The sequence below is a fragment of the Eleutherodactylus coqui genome, chromosome 1 (assembly GCF_035609145.1).
Source record: "Eleutherodactylus coqui strain aEleCoq1 chromosome 1, aEleCoq1.hap1, whole genome shotgun sequence".
NCBI lineage: Eukaryota > Metazoa > Chordata > Amphibia > Anura > Eleutherodactylidae > Eleutherodactylus > Eleutherodactylus coqui.
The window spans coordinates 478539996-478558475 of NC_089837.1; the positions used below are offsets into that span (position 1 = coordinate 478539996).

The 18480-nt window shown below is 41.6% G+C and overlaps 1 protein-coding gene across 1 annotated transcript in view; it reads right to left on the reverse strand.

Annotated features, from left to right (window-relative positions):
• Positions 1 to 566: 566 nt before the first annotated feature.
• PAN2 (poly(A) specific ribonuclease subunit PAN2) overlaps positions 567 to 18480 on the reverse strand; it is a 39250-nt gene continuing 21336 nt past the window's right edge. Inside the window, exons 12-26 of the mRNA XM_066584961.1 lie at positions 18011 to 18213; positions 17157 to 17305; positions 16129 to 16238; positions 12563 to 12661; positions 9111 to 9202; positions 6814 to 6961; positions 5314 to 5457; positions 4925 to 4984; positions 4742 to 4832; positions 4499 to 4656; positions 2938 to 3081; positions 2681 to 2860; positions 2506 to 2599; positions 1626 to 1823; positions 567 to 763 (exon numbers count right to left, since the gene is read on the reverse strand). Coding sequence (XP_066441058.1) covers positions 729 to 763; positions 1626 to 1823; positions 2506 to 2599; positions 2681 to 2860; positions 2938 to 3081; positions 4499 to 4656; positions 4742 to 4832; positions 4925 to 4984; positions 5314 to 5457; positions 6814 to 6961; positions 9111 to 9202; positions 12563 to 12661; positions 16129 to 16238; positions 17157 to 17305; positions 18011 to 18213 — 1905 coding nt within the window. The 3' untranslated portion in view covers positions 567 to 728. The remainder of the gene's footprint in view (positions 764 to 1625; positions 1824 to 2505; positions 2600 to 2680; positions 2861 to 2937; positions 3082 to 4498; positions 4657 to 4741; positions 4833 to 4924; positions 4985 to 5313; positions 5458 to 6813; positions 6962 to 9110; positions 9203 to 12562; positions 12662 to 16128; positions 16239 to 17156; positions 17306 to 18010; positions 18214 to 18480) is intronic.

Consider the following 18480-nt stretch of genomic DNA (forward strand, 5'->3'; position numbering starts at 1 on the left):
CCCGTCATTTCAGCAGCATGATCCAAGAAGTGTAGTTTGGGTGCTTTCCCATCTGTGGTGGGGATTCAGTTTTCAATTCTCCATTTGGTAAGCAACGAAGGCGGACTCGCCTGGTTGGTCTTGTGACAGCGCAAAATGGACCCCATTATTATTACAGGGTCCGTATGGTTTCTGCTCTGCTGCACGGCATTTTACCGAAAGAAATCCAATGTTTTGTGCAGGATCTGTGGCGGAACCTCTGAACGAACACTCCAGCGCACACCACCCTTACTCTAAAAAAAAAAAAAAAAAAAAAAAATGTATGATCCAAACCTGTGTAGAACCTAAAAAGGGCCTTCTACACAAGCTCATGATCTGGAATGAAAATACCCTTGTTCATTCACGTTATTGTACTGTGTGAAGAGGTTGACAAATCAGCCGATAAACAAGCAAACATAAATTTTTTGGGAGATCCACCTTTCCGTGGCACCAAACATTACCGGGAGCACATTTCCCACTGTAAACTGTAATAAGGATCACCCTGATCCATTAACAATGCTATGGGGTCAATAAAAACAGACACTGGATTCTGGTTGGGGGTTGGTTTATTAAAAGTAGTAGATGTGTTGGCGTTCACAGAACGGCTTCACAATTCATTACAAGTAAAAAATAAAAAATCAATAAAAATAGTAAATGGAAATTAAGTTTCCACTTTACAAAAGTTCATAAAAAGAAATTAAAAAAGGACATTAAAGTCCCACCATAGCAGAATACACTGGCGCATCTGTGGATAAAACAGAATTGGAAATCAGTTAGGCAAGTCTCAGATGTGAATTTGTGACGCATAGAAAAACTGTGACAAAGGGTACCTATCCGTGCACATCAAGTCATATCAAGGCAGCAAATACTTATCCGCACACACATAGTTAGAAATACTAGAAGACAAACCACTACACATGCATGCTTTTGGAAATAAAAGGTCTTTAACATAGCAAGTGTTAATTCAATATACAGGGACCTAGTAGGTTAAGAAAAAACTGTCTACCCCAGAACAACTTCTCAACTTCTGGTGGGATCAGTACAATAACCTATCGGATTTGGGATGCAGGATAAGAAAATTAGAAAAGGTTGTGTAGAGACCTCCAACCGCTGAAGAATAAGCTCAAAAAGGAAAGAAATTTGTAGATCTCTGTATTGAATAGATAACATATCTAGAATAAAGGTAACACTGGAGATGCAAGTCTCATTGCAAAACCAAGACAGTCATTCCAAGGTAGACAATCCCTCATGCAAGAGTTAGTCAGAAAGTTGCAGAAAGGTAAGTGTCCAACTATCTGTCCAAGAAACGGTCAATTTAAACGAAAGCTTAATCCAATCACAGCCAAGAATGTAAGTAACTTCACATCATGGGAGCCTAAGAAATTTATGATTTTTTCACATTACATCTTAAAAAAAAAACTATTATGCACAGTGCAAATGTCATTTTTTCACGTGTTAGTGGTCAGTGAGAAGGTGAATACGACTAGTTCAGTGTCAGTTAAAGAAACAGATGCGATAGAGACAGTCAAGATAAAAAAGGGACAGTCACTGAGCTGATGGGATATCATCATTTGTATCAGGGTCAAGAAGAATCACGTCCACTTTACTTTTTGGGCTGCTTTGACTCTCTGGTTCCGGAACCTTCCAGTCCATCTTTCGTCCCTTTTCATAGAGGCACTTTAACACTTTGCGGAAGTTATCTGGCTCTTTTCCATTGCAGCTCAGCTCTAAGTATTTCCGATAGAGCTGTAGAGCTGTCCGGGCATCTTCTATGCTATCATGAGTCTCACCTTGTATCTTAAGATCTATAAAAATAGCAAAGCAATGAATCTATATTAAAAGCAAAAAAATTATTCAAAAAGCATTGTCAGCTATTTTTAGTAGGGTGCAACTTGGCAAACACAACAAGCAAAGCAGGGTCAAAATAGGAAGAGCAAAATAGGACATAGTGTATAAAGTAGCTAGGAAGAACTCTACTTCTTGAGTAGTCTTCCCTCCTTTTACCCCCACCCCAGGGTCTTCTATACAATATATTTACTTCTAGCCATAAACCTCTTAAAATATACTCCATAATCAAGTTAGCTTTTAGGACCACCGATTGTTCTAGTGAGTAAAGTTTCCCTTTTTCAAGTGCTGCATTCTAAAAAGGTTATCAATGTCTCAGCACCAGTGACATGTTTTTTTTTAATCTACCCATTTAACCCTTTCCAATTCAATTTGCATCCTGGTTTTCCTTGTGGTCTTACTCTTTCTGCCGTTATACAACGGCGCTTTATGCTGGCTAAAGCCAGTACTGCATAAGGTGGCACGTTGGATAAACTTGGACAGCTGAGTGGCTGGCAAGATACAGTAAGAGAACCCCAACTAATGTCTTCCAACATCGGAGCTGTACAGCCTTAAATCATAGTGTCTGCAGAGGTCAGATAGTAGATTGGAAAGGGTTAAAACATTTGAGGGGGGGGGGGGGGGGGGAAATCAGATGCTCACCAAGGAAATACCATGCCAAGTAACGTAGAGAGATCATCCTTTTACGTGGTATGTGAAACAAGTAAACCGTGTCAATCACTTGATCCTTTGGCACCTACATGCAATAAACAAGATCTGTTTAATAGCCGGACGGATATTAAAAACATGACATTTCAAAGTCCCGTTCAATTCATACCATTAAGTTTATGACACGGAAATCTTTTTGAAGGCCATGACCCACAAACTTTACTCCTACGTCAATGAGAAACCTTAGTTTTAGGTATGTGGACTTCAGTGTGGTCAGATGCTTGGATGAGATCTTGGCATCCAAGTCACCAGGCTTTATTCCAGAGTATTGTGTAAGATAATCCACCACCTACAAGAAAACAGTCCATTAGGAAAAGCCACACACATGTATGGGCTTTATCCTTTATGGTGTATAGAGCAACTCGCCTGTTCCTGGGTGGAGATATAATCATCAATGAATGGGACACCTTCATTAGGTCCTTGCCCCCTTACACAGGTAATACGAGCAACAGACATCTGACTAGGTTTTATTGTGGACTTCGTGCCATCACTCCGTAGCTCCGCTTCTTCCTGTTAAGTTATGAAATAAGGCAGAGATGGGATGACAGCTAGCCAATAATTTAATGTGGCGTTATTGGTTAAATGCAGATTAAAAATACACAAATGAGAAATGGATAACCTATAGCTGTATATGAATTAAACCCATTTGCAGAAGGGTGCAGAGAAGTTTACATTTCATGTAATCTAAAAGCTCTTGTGCTCACAGGAAATACTTGAATTATTGTAATGTGGCTGTGATGCGATTTCATGTGCAACTTAAGGTCATTGTGTAGTGAGACCTGAATGAAGTCAGTCCCCCATGATATCCATATGTCCACACTGGGAAACAGTTAAGGGGCCACAATAGCAAACATAACAGTGAGATGTGATAGAATAGACTAGAGATGAGCGAGCATACTCGCTAAGGGCAATTGCTTGAGCGAGCATTGCCTTTAGCGAGTTCCTGCCCACTCAAGACAAAAGGTTCGGGTGCCGGCGGCGGGCAGGGAGCTGCGGGGAGGAACGGAGGGGAGATCTCCAGCCCCGCCCCGCCGCTACTCACCGCTCCCCCGAGCCGGCACCCGAACCTTTTGTCTCGAGCGGGCAGGTACTCGCTAAGGGCAATGCTCGCTCGAGCAATTGCCCTTAGCGGGTATGCTCGCTCATCACTAGAATAGACATATGTGCTTGCCATATTAGCAACAAGGCTTTTTCTTTTTTCTCCTTACAGCAAATACCAGATTATAGAAAACTTTAAAAAAAAACAAAAAAAAAACCCACAACCAAACTTTGGACATGTCAAAGTGACACATCAGAAGTTTTGATTGGTGGGCGGGGTTCCAGGTGCTGAGACTGCCACCAATCACTAAAATAAACAGGTAGAAGCACTCATCTGAGTGCCATGCCCTTTGTGCTGTCATCACGAGTGGTGTATGGACTCCTTAAGTAGCCTGAGTAGAGACGGGAACAGCTTAAGGGGCACAGGCCATGTTTGTTTTGGCGGTTGGTAGGGGGTCTTCCCCAATGATCAAGACTTAACTTTTTAGGAACTCCTGACATGTCATAATGACATTAAGTTACCCTTTAACTACAGTAGAAAGTGAAGCGCAGATCGCTGGTTCAAAGGGATTTTCTGTGAGTTTAAAAATTGATGGCCCATCACTAGGACAGGCCTTCAATATCAGATCTATTGGGGGCAGACTACCGGCAACCCCATTGATCAGCTGACTGATGAGGCGCCAGTGCTCAGGCAAACACTGCAGCCTCAAAGTTTACCAGGCCCAGCTCCATACATTCTGTACCAGCTTAGAATGGGCAATCAGTCCAATATATAAAAAGGCACATTAAATCAGAAGACGACAGAGGGAGGTTATTCTAAAAGGTCAAATCTAGATGTATGAAACTAGAATTGTGACGACGAATTAACCACCTTGCATATGAACTTTACCTGGTTTAAGGTAACAAACTCTGCATCAAGCCCGACCAGTTCTCCTGCCTGTGGCATCTCATTCAGCAGTAATGGAATGAAGGTGGCATGGCACTTCCTTTGTTTCCTTGCTAGAGACGCTTCTGCCAGTAACACGCTAGCTTCAATTGGGTTCTTAACTGCAGGAAAATTAGTTTTAGCAACGATTGGTTAATAACGAGTTAAAAAATAGTGACGTCAATGAAGAGATAAATTAAATCTTACTTCCTAAGCTGTATTTTGTGTTCAGGCTCCTTTTGGTATAGAACAGTATAGCAGGGACTTTCCAGTTCATGTCAAATTGTACAGCTTCACACTAAGATAAGGAATTGTAGGAAGTTTATATTGAACAGGATTTACCTCTGTTACTAATATATCTACATTTGTGCAGTTTCCTGTTCACCTTACCTTATCCACAGGTTCAATGAGGAAATCATTGAACAGATACCACTGCTGATGTGTTACTCCCTGAGTGCAAAGCAAAACATTAATGTATGAAACAAAGAAGTTAAGAGTTCCTGAACTATATTCAGTCTTATGCATCTGGCAAAGCCATGAGGCCAGAACCAGTACGGAAGCTCTGTACTACAGAAGCGGCAGCACTCAGCGTACCCCTGTACGATAATACGGCTAGTAGAATACCAAATGCCTCTTTATGTCAAATCCAAGGCACAACGAGATACAAAATGGGCTTATAGATGTCTATTGGTGAACTATTATGAATCCGTAAGGCCCCAGTGCATGAAGCCTACACTGTAGCAACCAATGATCTTCAAGGTTTGCCCTCTAATACATACCTCTTTTCTTTGGTGATAGGTCTCTCCCACTTTTATGTGCGCTACAAGGCTACCACCTGTTCGGGGATCCAGGATGTGAACGACGGTCGCCTTAAGGTCGTACACATTTGTCGCTTCATCTGCATTATCTTCTGACTGACTTGGCTAAGCAAAAACAAAATAAATAAAAATTCAAACTCATGGCAAGTTCATGTTTTCTAAACTATGAAATGTTTTTATTACATATCTGACTACAAACCATTTAGCGATGGAATGGTCTAATAAAAACCGCTTTCGACCCCTTTTGTGACCTCCAAGACACTATCTCACAGAGGTCACTAAAGGGCCTTCATCAACGTGCCAGGTTTCTACATCAGTCTTATAAAAACAGCTGTAGGTGGAGTTTGGTTGCCGATTGACCGCCAACTGCCAGGTTCAAAGAAGTCTCAGATCCTGGCCGTGTGAATTTTTAGCAGTTTTAGAGGGGAGGCTCCCTGTCATCCTATTCCCCCACAACCTGACCCCAATGGGTCAACATAGCAGCTGAGGGCCCAACAATGGTTTCACTGTATATTGTATTATAGAAGCGATCGGCAGATGGCTTGATCAAGTCTGCTACTAGAAATAGAAAAAAACAAAAAACAAAAAAAAAACACAATACCACATTCAAGAAGATGTTATTTACACTTAAAACCACAAAACAGCAGTATCCCTAGGTTATGGCGGCAGAGTAGGTCTCCCTCGATTCTAGTGTGGCTGAGCATAGTTGGAGAGACCATAGAGAGGGAGTACTTACAGCATTGGTAAATAATAATGAATTTCTGAAAATATGTTTTTATTGGATTGAATTGAAAGCCCTGGAGCAAGCAAATCACACATCATCCTCGCAAAACCCTACCTACTATTTGAACAGCCCAATCTTGGGGGTCTAACATTTTGTCGGCCGTATAGCTACATGTTTTAATCTAATAGAATTTTGTACCCCCATTTCTGTAACGGTTTGTTAATATATCTTTATACAAGTTAACAGGAATAAACTTCTCGTTTTTAAAAATGGAAAATCTTAAAAAGTATTAAAAAAAAAACAAACTGACAAGTCGTACACTTTTGCAGCATTCCAAGTCCCATAACGCTAAACTGTCGGCAAACACAAGATTTTAAGAGTTTTCATTATGCAAAAGTAGAAACATCCACAAACTGTAGAAATTTGGTAACACCATAATATCCACCCAGAGAATAATGTTCTGATACTTACTGCACAGTGAATGCCATAAAAATGAAAACTTTTTTTTAAGCAGTAAAGCAGAATTATTACTGTTTTCTCCCACACCCTTCCACCCCACAAAAAGTGCCATCAAGAAGATTAACTAGTCACATGGAGGAAAAAAAAAACAAAAACAAAAGTAGGCAAGTAAGGTGTTAAAAATGCAGCTTTAGCACAATACAAGATTTATAGGTTTTACAAACGGACCATTATATACACAAGTTAAAGGGGGAAAAGAAATAATGGACGTTTCTTACCTCCTCATTTTCCAAACAATTAAGAACTTCTAATCCTTTGTTTTTAGAAAGCTTCATCTTTAGGGAATAGGGGACCCACACATTACGAAGCTCCTCCACTGAAGGTACAAGGGATGGTGGGGCACTCTCAGAGCTGTTAGGATCATTCCTAAAAAACAAAGAAGGGTGTGTAATCAGCCAAGTGTACCTGCAGCAGGAGTGCCGAGAGAGGCTAAAAGGGGTTTAACTAGCTCTAGCCATTTTGCTTTGGAAAGCATTTACATATAAGGACTCAGCCTGCACTACCAACCCGAGCCACTGTGTAATGTATGGAGCCGTCATGCAGCACAACAGCTAGAATCAGGAAAGCCCTGTCAACAACTTAGTGACAGACCCATTGTGTCCACTAATGAGCAATCAATTTCAGTTTTTTTTGTCGTCCTATTCCTAGAGCCACAACTTTTTAATTTCTTCATTGACAAGGCCGTATGACGTGCTTTTTCTTTGCAAGCTAAGTTTTTTCCTTTTTTTATGTTTAATCAGTTTTTATTGAAGTTTTGCAAATATTATAAAATAAGCAATAGGACAAATGTCTTGCAGGACCATATAACTGAAAACTGTAACCTTAACATTTTCTTATGTCATTTCATAAGTTGTATTTTTTTTAATGACAGAATATTTGGGTACATAAAATGCCATTTTTTTTCCTAAGTTAATAAAAATATGCATCTACTAATCTGACATCTGTCTCTATGTGGTAATAAACTTTTGAAAGCTTCTACTTAACGCACTTCTGAGATTGCCTTTTCGTAGTTTGTTAATAAGTTGATCAAAAAAAGTCTAAACAAACAAAAAAAAAAAAGCAAAAAACAACAATCTGAAAAATGCGTGGCTCTCTTTTTTTCAAAACTTTTTTTTTTTTTTAAACTAAGACAGCCAACACCACAAAATAGTTAATTATACATTTACCATATACTCCTTCCCTTTGTAAATCCGGAACTTATGGTTGGTACCCTGATGTACTCTCGCACAGTTTGTACCATTTTCACACCAACAAGCCCTCTTACTGGCAGAATCGGAAGTCTCCCTTTGCGATATACCAGGTACTCTTGGCCTGATTTTATATAAGTGATCATAATGTGTGATCGCTGGGTGGGCACTGCGTATTCTAATGCAGGAATTTTATGATCGCTTCAAAACGGGGCCTTGACATCGCCATGCAGAATATTAGGGTGTTGGTATAAAATATCAGTGCTCCACACAATGTTCTCTCAGATGTGCCTCTCACACCAATAATACTGTGGTAGGCAGAGACACATAAAACTATAAGTGAACTTGGGCTGCTGTGCTCTGATTGGTCAGTTAGTGCTAACTGACCAATCACAGTGATCGCTTGGGCAGGACCACTGTAATTGGTCGCCCAGCAGCAAGTAGAGTTGTTGCACTAAGCACCATGCGCCTATGACGTGAACTTACATTGTGAGGTATTAAGGAGTTAACAAAATCTGGAATTCTGCTGTTTTATTTTTCATGGTCTTCACTGTGCGGTATAAGTAATATGTTAAATTAATTCTGAGGGGCAGTATATGTAAACAGCTTTTTAAAGAAAAAAATTTTTTTTGATTTTTTGTATACGATATACACAATTATTTTTTTTTTGCCAGTCTTTTTTTTTATGGTGTGCGCTGTGTGGGTTAAATAATGTACTAACTTTGTTCTGTAGGTAGCTACAAACATATGGTAATAGTGGAAAGAAGGTTTTGGCTTTATTTTTACACACTTTTTTATATTTGTCCCACCATGGGACTTAAAAGCCATCAGTTTTGATAGTTTGTATAATACGCTACTACATTTCAGAATAGCAGTATAGATTATATTGGTTTAGGAGACTGCGCCTCATAGGTGACCATAGATGGCGCACACGCACATGATTAAAGGGGCATTCCAATATATTTTTGTACTGCCAGTTTGGGTGACTACCCACTACAGTTTTTTTAAACTGAGAAATTCACAGCATTTTTTCTTCTGCAGGGGTCTATGGGACTTGTAATGTTAAAAAAAAAAAACAAATAAAAAAAACCCAATTTACTGTGAAGTCGCGGTAAATTGCGATTTTGCGCGATTGCGATTTTAACATTACAAGTCCCGTAGACCCCTGCAGAAGAAAAAACGCTGTGAATTTCGCAGTTAAAAAAAAAACTGTAGTGGGTAGTCACCCTTATTTAAAAAATAAAAAAAAATTATTTCAAGTGTGTAATAAAATATAGATTTATTACACACATACTTTAACTTTATACCTTATTGAATTGTGTTCTTACCATCCTTCTTTGCTACTTTCATTGGGATTAGTGGGAATACTAGGATTCAGGTAGTTCAGTTCAGCTTTTCGCAGGGACTTTTTAAACCCATACTGCAAAATAAAAAAAGAAAACTGAATGTAGGATGCATTTCTACACTTTTTTTTAAAGACATATAAAATACAGCAACTCCATAGTGTGTTGCAATTAACACACCTCATAAATTACACAGAAAAAGTATCAAAAAGTTACGCTTTGTTGATTTTGACAAACATTTAAAAAATTACATATACAAGACCACACATTAACCCCTTAAGGACATGGCCTATTCTGGGCTTAAGAACGCAACGATTTTTTCTTTCAAAAGTCATAACTTTAGTTTTCAGTCGATGCGGCCGTATGAGGGCTTGTTTTTTCGTGGGGAACTGTAGTTTTTTATGGTGCCATTTTGGGGCACATAGACTATATCGTAAAACTTATTTTTTTATTATAATAGGGAGAGAAAACGCATCAATTTTGCCATAGATGTTTTTTTTTTTTTTCCACAGAGTTAACCATGCAGCATAAACTACACAATCCATTTTTTCTGCGGGCCGGTATGAATACCAAAATGCTTACATTTTTTAGGTTGTTCCACTTTTCTGCAATAAAAACCTTTTTTGGGATTTTTTTTCTAAATTGCTGCATTCAAAGTGCTATAACTTTATTTTTCTATGTACGAAGCTCTGTGAGGGCTTATTTTTTGCAAGACGAGCTATAGTTTATTGGTACCATTTTGGGGTACATATGGCTTTTTTCATCACTTTTATTGCGTTTTAGCATCTTGCCTCAGTTTTTTAGCATTTCTTTTTTTACGCTTTTTCCGTGCAGAATAAAAATCATGTGCAACTTATTGTACACGGCGTTACGGACACAATACCAAATATGTGGGATAATTTTTACACTCATTTGAGAAAAAGCACTAAAAGCACTAAGGGTTTTTTTTTACATTTGTCCTCCCTCCATATCACTGTATTCTGGGCGCCTGTCATTACCTTGTGCTGCTCTCAGGGAGGGCTGCAAAAGGATGGCAGATTTCAGATATACACACGTTGCCTACATATATGGAACAAATGTGGTAGAGCAGTAAGACAAGGTGGGGGTCAATACTTAACTGTATTAAGGACAAAGAACAACAAACATTCTTGCTTACAGTCGTTTGCGATTTGTACAAATTAGCTGCTTGAAATGTGTCCTGAGCTTTCGTGGGGGTAAACCAAGGACAGTACCAACTCTGCCTACAAATTAATTCTCACCTTACTTTGGGTGGGATACACAGGGCTACCGTCCCAAAAAGGGCGACCCTACTATGCCTCCCTTGTTTCATAGGATAAGCCAGGGACAGGGATCCCAGCTATGTCTAGAGGTCCATCTACACAGAGCCATGATCTCAAGCGACAGCTTTGAGCGATCATGTTGCACAAACTATTAAGTAGCTACTCAACTTATTAGCATGCAAATGAAGCCTTAGGCTGAATGCAGTTAGTAGCCCGTGGACTCTAACTGCTTTCAGCGCCTTTGTTCTCTGACGGGAAACAATGTCATCAGCACTACCCGCAGAGAACTCAGTGTGCGGTCCTGATAAGAGCGCACGACAATTTTTAGATTGACCTGAATTTAACGATCAGCTAGCAGTGCACAAAAAGTGCATGATGGCCACACATTTAGACGCAACGATTATCGCTCAAACAATCACTTTAGTGATCTTTGAGCGATCATCGCTCTGTGTAAATGGGCCTTATGAGATCTCAGGACATGAGTAAGTAGCTAAATTGTACAAATTGTAAATGACTGAGGGGATGAAAACAAACATTCTTATTCTTTACACAAGGCGAGTCAGAATTGTGTCTCTACTGGTCTTGTGCGGCTACTATATTTATCACAAGCAAAAAGGTACCAGATCCTTCATGCGGACAAATCAACCGGATTGGAAGGAAGAATATTCTATCCTAAAGGACTAAGAAAATCTACAGACATTATAAAAACCATGTAGGAAACTGTACAAAACCAAGTGGGGATAGACCAATGTGTGCCCTATAAATCTTAGGGCAACCTCACACAAATCTTTGTGCAAATATGCTCGCCGCAGAGCATTAAATGAGGGTTGGAGGGGGTTCTAATCAGAGTTTTGGGCACGTGTCTGCGCATAGTCGTGTAATTTTTACACTCGTGATACACCCTTTTTGTGGAACTGAATTGCTATTAACCCTTTGCAATCCAATTTTGGATTCAGGGTTTCCTAGGGGGCTCTGTCTTTCTGCCGTTATACAATGGCGCCATCTGCTGGCTAGAGCCAGTACTGCGGTATGGGACATGCTGGAGAGGCCAGACATCAGAGCGGGACAGTAATATACAGCAAGTATACCCTGCCGAACGTCTTCTGACATCAGAGCTGTACAGCGTTCAATCAGAATGTCTTTAGATGTCAGACAGTGGATTGAAAAGGGTTAAAGGCCAATAAGGGCCAGCTGTCCTTTTCTGGCATTTTGAGCAGTGCCACATCCTTCCCCTTGCGTATTCGCGCACCTCACTTCTATGGGACCCTTGCTGCACAAAACGCAGACAAAGACAACCAGCGCTGGTATACACTTGGGTCATTGCAGAAGCCACTGCGTCGACCTCTGTAGTGGCTAGCACAGCTCCCATTGATTTCCAGGAGTGTTGCTGATGCAGTTACAAGCACCGGCCACTACACAGGGGTCGGAGCTGCAGCTCCCATTCTGACCCCAGTGAATGGGTGCCCACTGACAGCGCCGCTGATCAGCTGACCAACCCTGGTCCCGAGCGGTGGGCCCCATCCAATGAACCCATTACGAGCTGAGGAGCTTCACCCACCCTATAGCCTTTGACTGACACCTTCTCTGTATCTTTAGGCTAGAAAATTTTTATTTGATCAGTGGTTTTCAACCTGCCTATCAGAAGAATAAGAGATGCGACTCTCCAGAATATATACTTACCACTGCGATTTCCTCCCAGGAGCAAAGTTGAGAAACACTGACTTGGGGTGCCATCTGCAAAACGCAGGTGGAACTCTGCCGACTGCAGCTGTCACTTGGACTTCTTGTTTGATAAGAGCAGTCCACTCGTTGGGTGTAATAAGAGTTTCTCTGCTTGTGGTTTGCAGGGAAGAAACGCTATGTGTAATAGCATCCATAGCAGGGAACATTGCCAGCAATGCAGCTGGATGTTACAGGCGGGCTGCATAAAGAGAAGTTGCACTGGGAAGCGGAACTTCTGCACTAGGGCCCATGGGCCTTTAGCAACACCCCTGGTCCTTAGTGCAGACAGGTGACGAGGAGTGGAATTCCAATGGTATGCAAAAGGGAGAGGTTTGTCATTTTTACATTTAAATCACAACATATTTTAAAAAAACACTGAAAAACTGTACTTTTAATAAATAAATGTTTAAGAGCATATTGTGTGATTGATTGTACCTCTGCCTGCGTTTTCCAAAACTCCGCCTCCTTTGTGCTGTTAACTTCGCAGTTTATGACAAGTACATCAGGAAGACAACGAATGTTACGGGTCTGAACCTGTTGATCAGAAAACATTGAGCTCATTCTGTTAACATGCTAAGCCTTAGGCCTTATGTCCACAGGTGGATTTCATTTGCAGAACCCGTGCGGGAGATGGGCAAATGAAGCCGCCCATGGGGATGCATTAGCATCTGCAAAAACTGTTAAAAGCATGCGGATGTAATTTTTTTTCCCTCCGGCGTGTGGATTGCACGCACAGAAATCGCAGCATGCTCCATTTTTCTATGGATCCCGCAGAGACGGCTTCCATTGAATTCAATGGAAGCAATCTGATCCACGGCACACCCGCAGCGGTCACTGGACATGCCGCGGATCTGCGGGAAAGCAGGAGATTAAAAAATAAAAAACTGCACTGCGCATGTGTTGGGCATGTTGGCTGGTGCACTGGATGCATCCGCTGTGCTGAAGAAAGAAGATCTGGCCGGCACAGAAGAGACCCGCGCTGGATCTGGACAGGCAAGAAAATGTCTTTCTGCCCATGTCTGCGGGCACGGCTGGATTCCACTGCTGCATTCAGCAGATGGAATCCATGCATGCAAGTGGACATGAGGCCTAACAGAAGAAAACGAGAACAGAGCCAATGATGTGAAAGCATGAAAAACCTTCAAAATATAGATTTTTAAAAAATGTTTGATCACTTTAATAAAGTTTGTGTATGTATTAAAATAAAATTAAAAAAAAAAAAAAGAAAAAAAAAACAGGTCTTGCACGACCATATAAATTCAATGAAACATTTAAAAGGGTTTTGTCATAAAAAATAAAAAAAATTTGTATGCTCACCTATTCCTTCCAGTCATACTCCTTACCACATCATCTCCTGGCTGAGCTTCTGCAGTACTCTGGGGTCACCTCACCACACACCAGCCATCTTGTTATGGAGGCTGCATTCCTCACATTCCTTCCGGCCGGGTCAGTGAAGGTCACATCCCTGTGCTGTAGCCTTCACTGCCTAGGAAGGAATTCTGATCCATTTTAGAAACCGCACACATGAGCAGTCTCTGAAGTAGATAAGCACTTCCCTTGCTGGCCTGTAACGTAACGTACATTGGCTGGCAGCCCGCTGGAGGTGAGGTGACCTCCCCGGACTGTAGGAAACAGAAGATAGGTGAGGTGAAGATCTGGTAAGTAGACTGACAAGGGAGGAATAGGCAAGTATAGAATTTCTTTTTTAATGACAGAACCCCTTTAACCCCTTGTGTAGTCTCAAAACACAATTTATTTTATACATTTCTCCTTTTGATTTTATGATTAGTCAACTTTCAAAGGGTTATTGTTATAGGAAGAGGATAGATCCCCCAGGACTTAGGAGGTCAGCAATTCAAGCTTCTACATTGCCTAATGTATGGATCCGGCTTACTAAGGTTATTATAATTAAATAGATAACTATACATCTATGTTGTCAAACTAAAAAAGGAGGTAATATCTCAATTACAACCAGATTGAACTATATATTGAATATTGATAGCTTAGTAGAAAGGAATTTAACAGAGAAGAGAAAGAAAAAAGTAGTAAAGGAAGAAAGAAGAAAGAAGAAAAAAAAAAAAAAAAAAAAAAAAAAAAAAAAAAAAAAAAAAAAAAAGAGGGGGGGGTTTGAAATCTTCAAACGTTTTTTAATGTGCAATGCAAATAAGGGAGATGGAATAAATCCTCCACAGTGCCACCTATTGAAAGGCAGCATTCCTTCGAGTCAAAGTAGGACTTTTTATACAAGTCTTGTTACAATGACTGGGAATCAAAAGCAAAGCCAGACTCCATGTACATACAGCTGTTTCCGGGTTATTGCCCATCATCAGTGTACAGTAGGAGTCTGGCTTTTGCTAGTGAGAGGCCTGGGACAGCATTCCTTCGAGTCAAAGTAGGACTTTTTATACAAGTCTTGTTACAATGACTGGGAATCAAAAGCAAAGCCAGACTCCGGAAACAGCTGTATGTACATGGAGTCTGGCTTTGCTTTTGATTCCCAGTCATTGTAAGAAGACTTGTATAAAAAGTCCTACTTTGACTCGAAGGAATGCTGCCTTTCAATAGGTGGCACTGTGGAGGATTTATTCCATCTCCCTTATTTGCATATTACCCAGAGGAGCGTGCGTGGCCATTTGAGTCTCCTCACTTAGTTTATAGTATAGTTGCTCTCCCTAAGGAGAAAAGAGCGTTTCTGACTTAATGTGCAATGTCATCTTCAAACTGGCTGGTAGATGTGAGAATCAAGGACACAAAAGCGCTCTGTCTTTGTCGGCAGCTATTTTATTTTTGCGATGACTAAGACAGTTTTGGTAACGAAGGCCACAAAGGTTTTATTCTGCTCAACAGCAAAACTGTCCTGGTTGCCCACAGCACTTTACCTCAGCGGCTTGAGAAAGGAAATCTGCTCAGTTATTGGTTGCTATGGGCAACAAGGACATCTTACTGTTAAACGAAATGAAAATTTGAGTTTTCATTGATATTAAATTTATGTATCCGAGTGTAATTAAAAAGTGAGTGATGGAGGGTTTACAAAGTAGTTAAAAACTGCATGTGATGCAACAGAAACAGACAAAGTTTAGGGAAGGAAGAATGTTCGCACAAGAAGTGCACGAGAGCGAGGCATACAAAAATAGTTAAAGGAGATGTCTCGAGGAAGCAGTGATTTTTTTTTTTGCCCAGTCCCCCCCCATTAAGTATACATTACTAAGCCCCCCTGTAAATGACATTTCTAGCTGGTTTGTACTTACCGTTCCAGCAACTTATAAAAGTTTCCCCAAGATGGCCGCCGGCTCTTTTCCCGGCGCTCGCTGCAGCCCGACGTGCGCGCTCCCGAGACGCTGCCAGCTGTGTCTCCATGGCAACACGACGCCCTGCAGCCGCCGACCGGACCCACCGCAGCCGCCGACCAGTCACCCACCGCCAGGCAGCAGGTAACCGGCGCTAGGCCCCCGGCTCGCCAGCGCTAGGCCCCGGAGCCCAGCTGAAGGCCCTGGAGCCCAGCGCTGGGTTCCGGAGCCTTCACCTGTCAGTGAACATCACCCCCGACCCATCACTTACCTGGGCGGCTTCTCGGGACAGCTGGACACCTGGGCGGCTTCTCAGGACGGCAGCTCCAGTTTCTGCACCTTCCTCTAACAGAGGAAGGTACAGAATGGCCGCTCCAGCGCGCTCCCGAGCAGTGACAGCTCGTCTGCGCATGTGCAGAAGAGCTGTAGCGGGGAGCACACTGAAGCGGCTCGTGCTGGAAGGAGAAGACCGGACTGCGCAAGCGCGTCTAAAAAAGCAAGCTGCCAGCGAATTTAGACGGAACCATGGAGACGAGGACGCTAGCAACGGAGCAGGTAAGTGGAATAACTTCTGTATGGCTCATATTTAATGCACGATGTACATTACAAAGTGCATTAATATGGCCATACGGAAGTGTATAACCCCACTTGGTTTCGCGAGACCACCCCTTTAATCACATTACATGATCCCTGTTGCATGCTAAATGCACTTACGGTAGGTTGGTATTTCTCACAATTCTCACACCAGGCCTGAGTGTTCTGCTCCAGGCAAATGCTTTTCCGCAGAACATCTACAAACTCAAAATCTGGAGGAGGGGTTTTATCTACAAGAAAAAGAAAAATATTGCTATCAGAGCTGTATTATATAACCCAAAAAGCATTAAAATGGCACGATAGGTGTAGGTTGACCACCCAGGACTCTAGCGAGAACTCTTGGTTCTCCTCAAGTCGCTCTTCTACTGTAGCAAGCTGCTTTGTTGCTGGAAGCAGGTGGCTCCGTTCATTGTGCAGTGGCTTCAGTTGGTATTGCAGGTCAATTCCCATTGATGTTAAGGAGACTCAGCCTGCAATGCCAGCAAGAGCCACTACACAATGTCCAGAGTGACCTGCTTCCAGCAACGTCATACACTATGACTGTGGCCTGGGGAAACAGCTGATCACCAAGAGTCCTGGAAATCGAACGCCATCCAAGATGCTATTAATGATCTACCCAGAGGATAGGTTGTCAATTAAAGGTGAGACACACTGTTTAACAAAGCTATGTCAAGTCTATATCTTATTTTCCACAATACAGCATCTGAACAATGGTAAAAGCCAGATATAAGCTACACAGGATATTCTAAATGGTACCCATACACCTCCAATATCTGTTGGACATGCGTTTCCCAAACCTGCCATACACATGCAATTCAGCATGGTTGAGCGTTCAGTGTCTAGGGAGGTAAGCAGCAGTCACAGAGCTCTGGTGCCAGCTTATCTCTTGGGGAACAAAGATCAGGTTTTGAAATTGGGTCTTCCATCCCCCACACCTATGGACCAATAGGACACTGTCAATGTGAGGTTTGTGCTCAAATCTGCATCTAGGGGTAAATGAGGACTCGGGAAAGCGTCTTAATCATCGGCCATGGTTTTACATAATAAACTTTCCTAAACGCTGAAGTTCTAATATAATTCTTTTTATATTAATGAACTTTTTTCCCCACCAATTGGCAATAGTGTAGTTTTATTAGACGATCACGTACCATTACTTGTAGTCTCAGGGTATGACAAGGTGAACAGCAGAGTTGTAGACAAACGCACGGTTTCTTTACCACAGCGGCACATGCTGCAGTTCTCCACCTCGCATCCGAAAAGCTGACCAATCACAGAGCCTCCTGAGGATGGGAAACAGCTGAGACAAGAGCAAATATACAAGTCAGTAACAGGTTAAAGGAGAGTTGTAAATTAATAGAAAAGTTTACAAAATTACTAAATCCCTCTACCACTGTAAATTTTTGATATTCTAAAAGGTCTACAACGTTTTAATATGTTGTTGCATGCTTTAGCACCACGGTCAACAACTCTGCTTGCTCTCCGCGAGGATTTATATTCAGAGGCTGAAAGTTTGAGCTATCCTAGTGCCCAACGCGAATTCACTTAATCTTCCATAAGATCATTTATTTGAAGAGTCGCACCATGCACCAGGCTTTTATCACGTGTTCTACAATGCCTCTCATGCCCTCTCCAGGTGAGGCGTTAATCTGGTTGGCAGGCCCCCTTTACTCCCTTCTACCTACACTTTCTGCCTCAGGGACATACTTGGGTTTGCTTCACTTTTTCTCCCTCATTTGTGTTTATATGTGGATTAACACTTTAGAGGTGCACACTCACTGCAAATCCATCTATGGTCCCTTATTGTGAACTTTCTCTAGGAACATTTTTTTCCCCTTGTCTGACTAGCCAGTGAGGATGGCCCTAATTAGATGTCCACTGGATCCTTCATGACAATTTCTTCAAACTATGGCTACATTAATCAGTGATTCCCATGTAAATGGCACTTCTAGAGTACGTGCACGAAACAAAAATAAGCAAAAAAGTAAGAATTCCAGTTCTGTACCTGGTGCTCCCAACACCACGATAAGCTTGAGGACCTTCCAGCTCTTGTGTTTCTTGGTGAAGTTGAGTCAACAAAAAGCGACACCAGCTCTGTATCAGGCGACCGAGATTCACTTTTCCTGTGGCCTCATCTGAATCAGCCAAAATGAGTCCCAGTGCCGCTGCCTCAGGGATGGTTCGGAATGCTCGCAAAAAGTTACTGGCCTGTCAAAAAGGTAAATAGAAGTTTAAAAAAAACAAAAAAAAAACCACATTGCTACGTGTATGATTAAAAGGGACACTCAACATAAGTTTCTCATGAATGTAGTGTAGTAGGGTTGAGATTGCCAGCAGAATATGTCATTTGCGCAACGTTGGGTGAACAAGGTCGGACGCTGACCGAAATGTGTTCCAAGTTATTATGCTGTGATACTGATTATTAATAAAGGCTGAAGAATTTTTTTCCATACCTATGAAGGCGGACTTTACTAT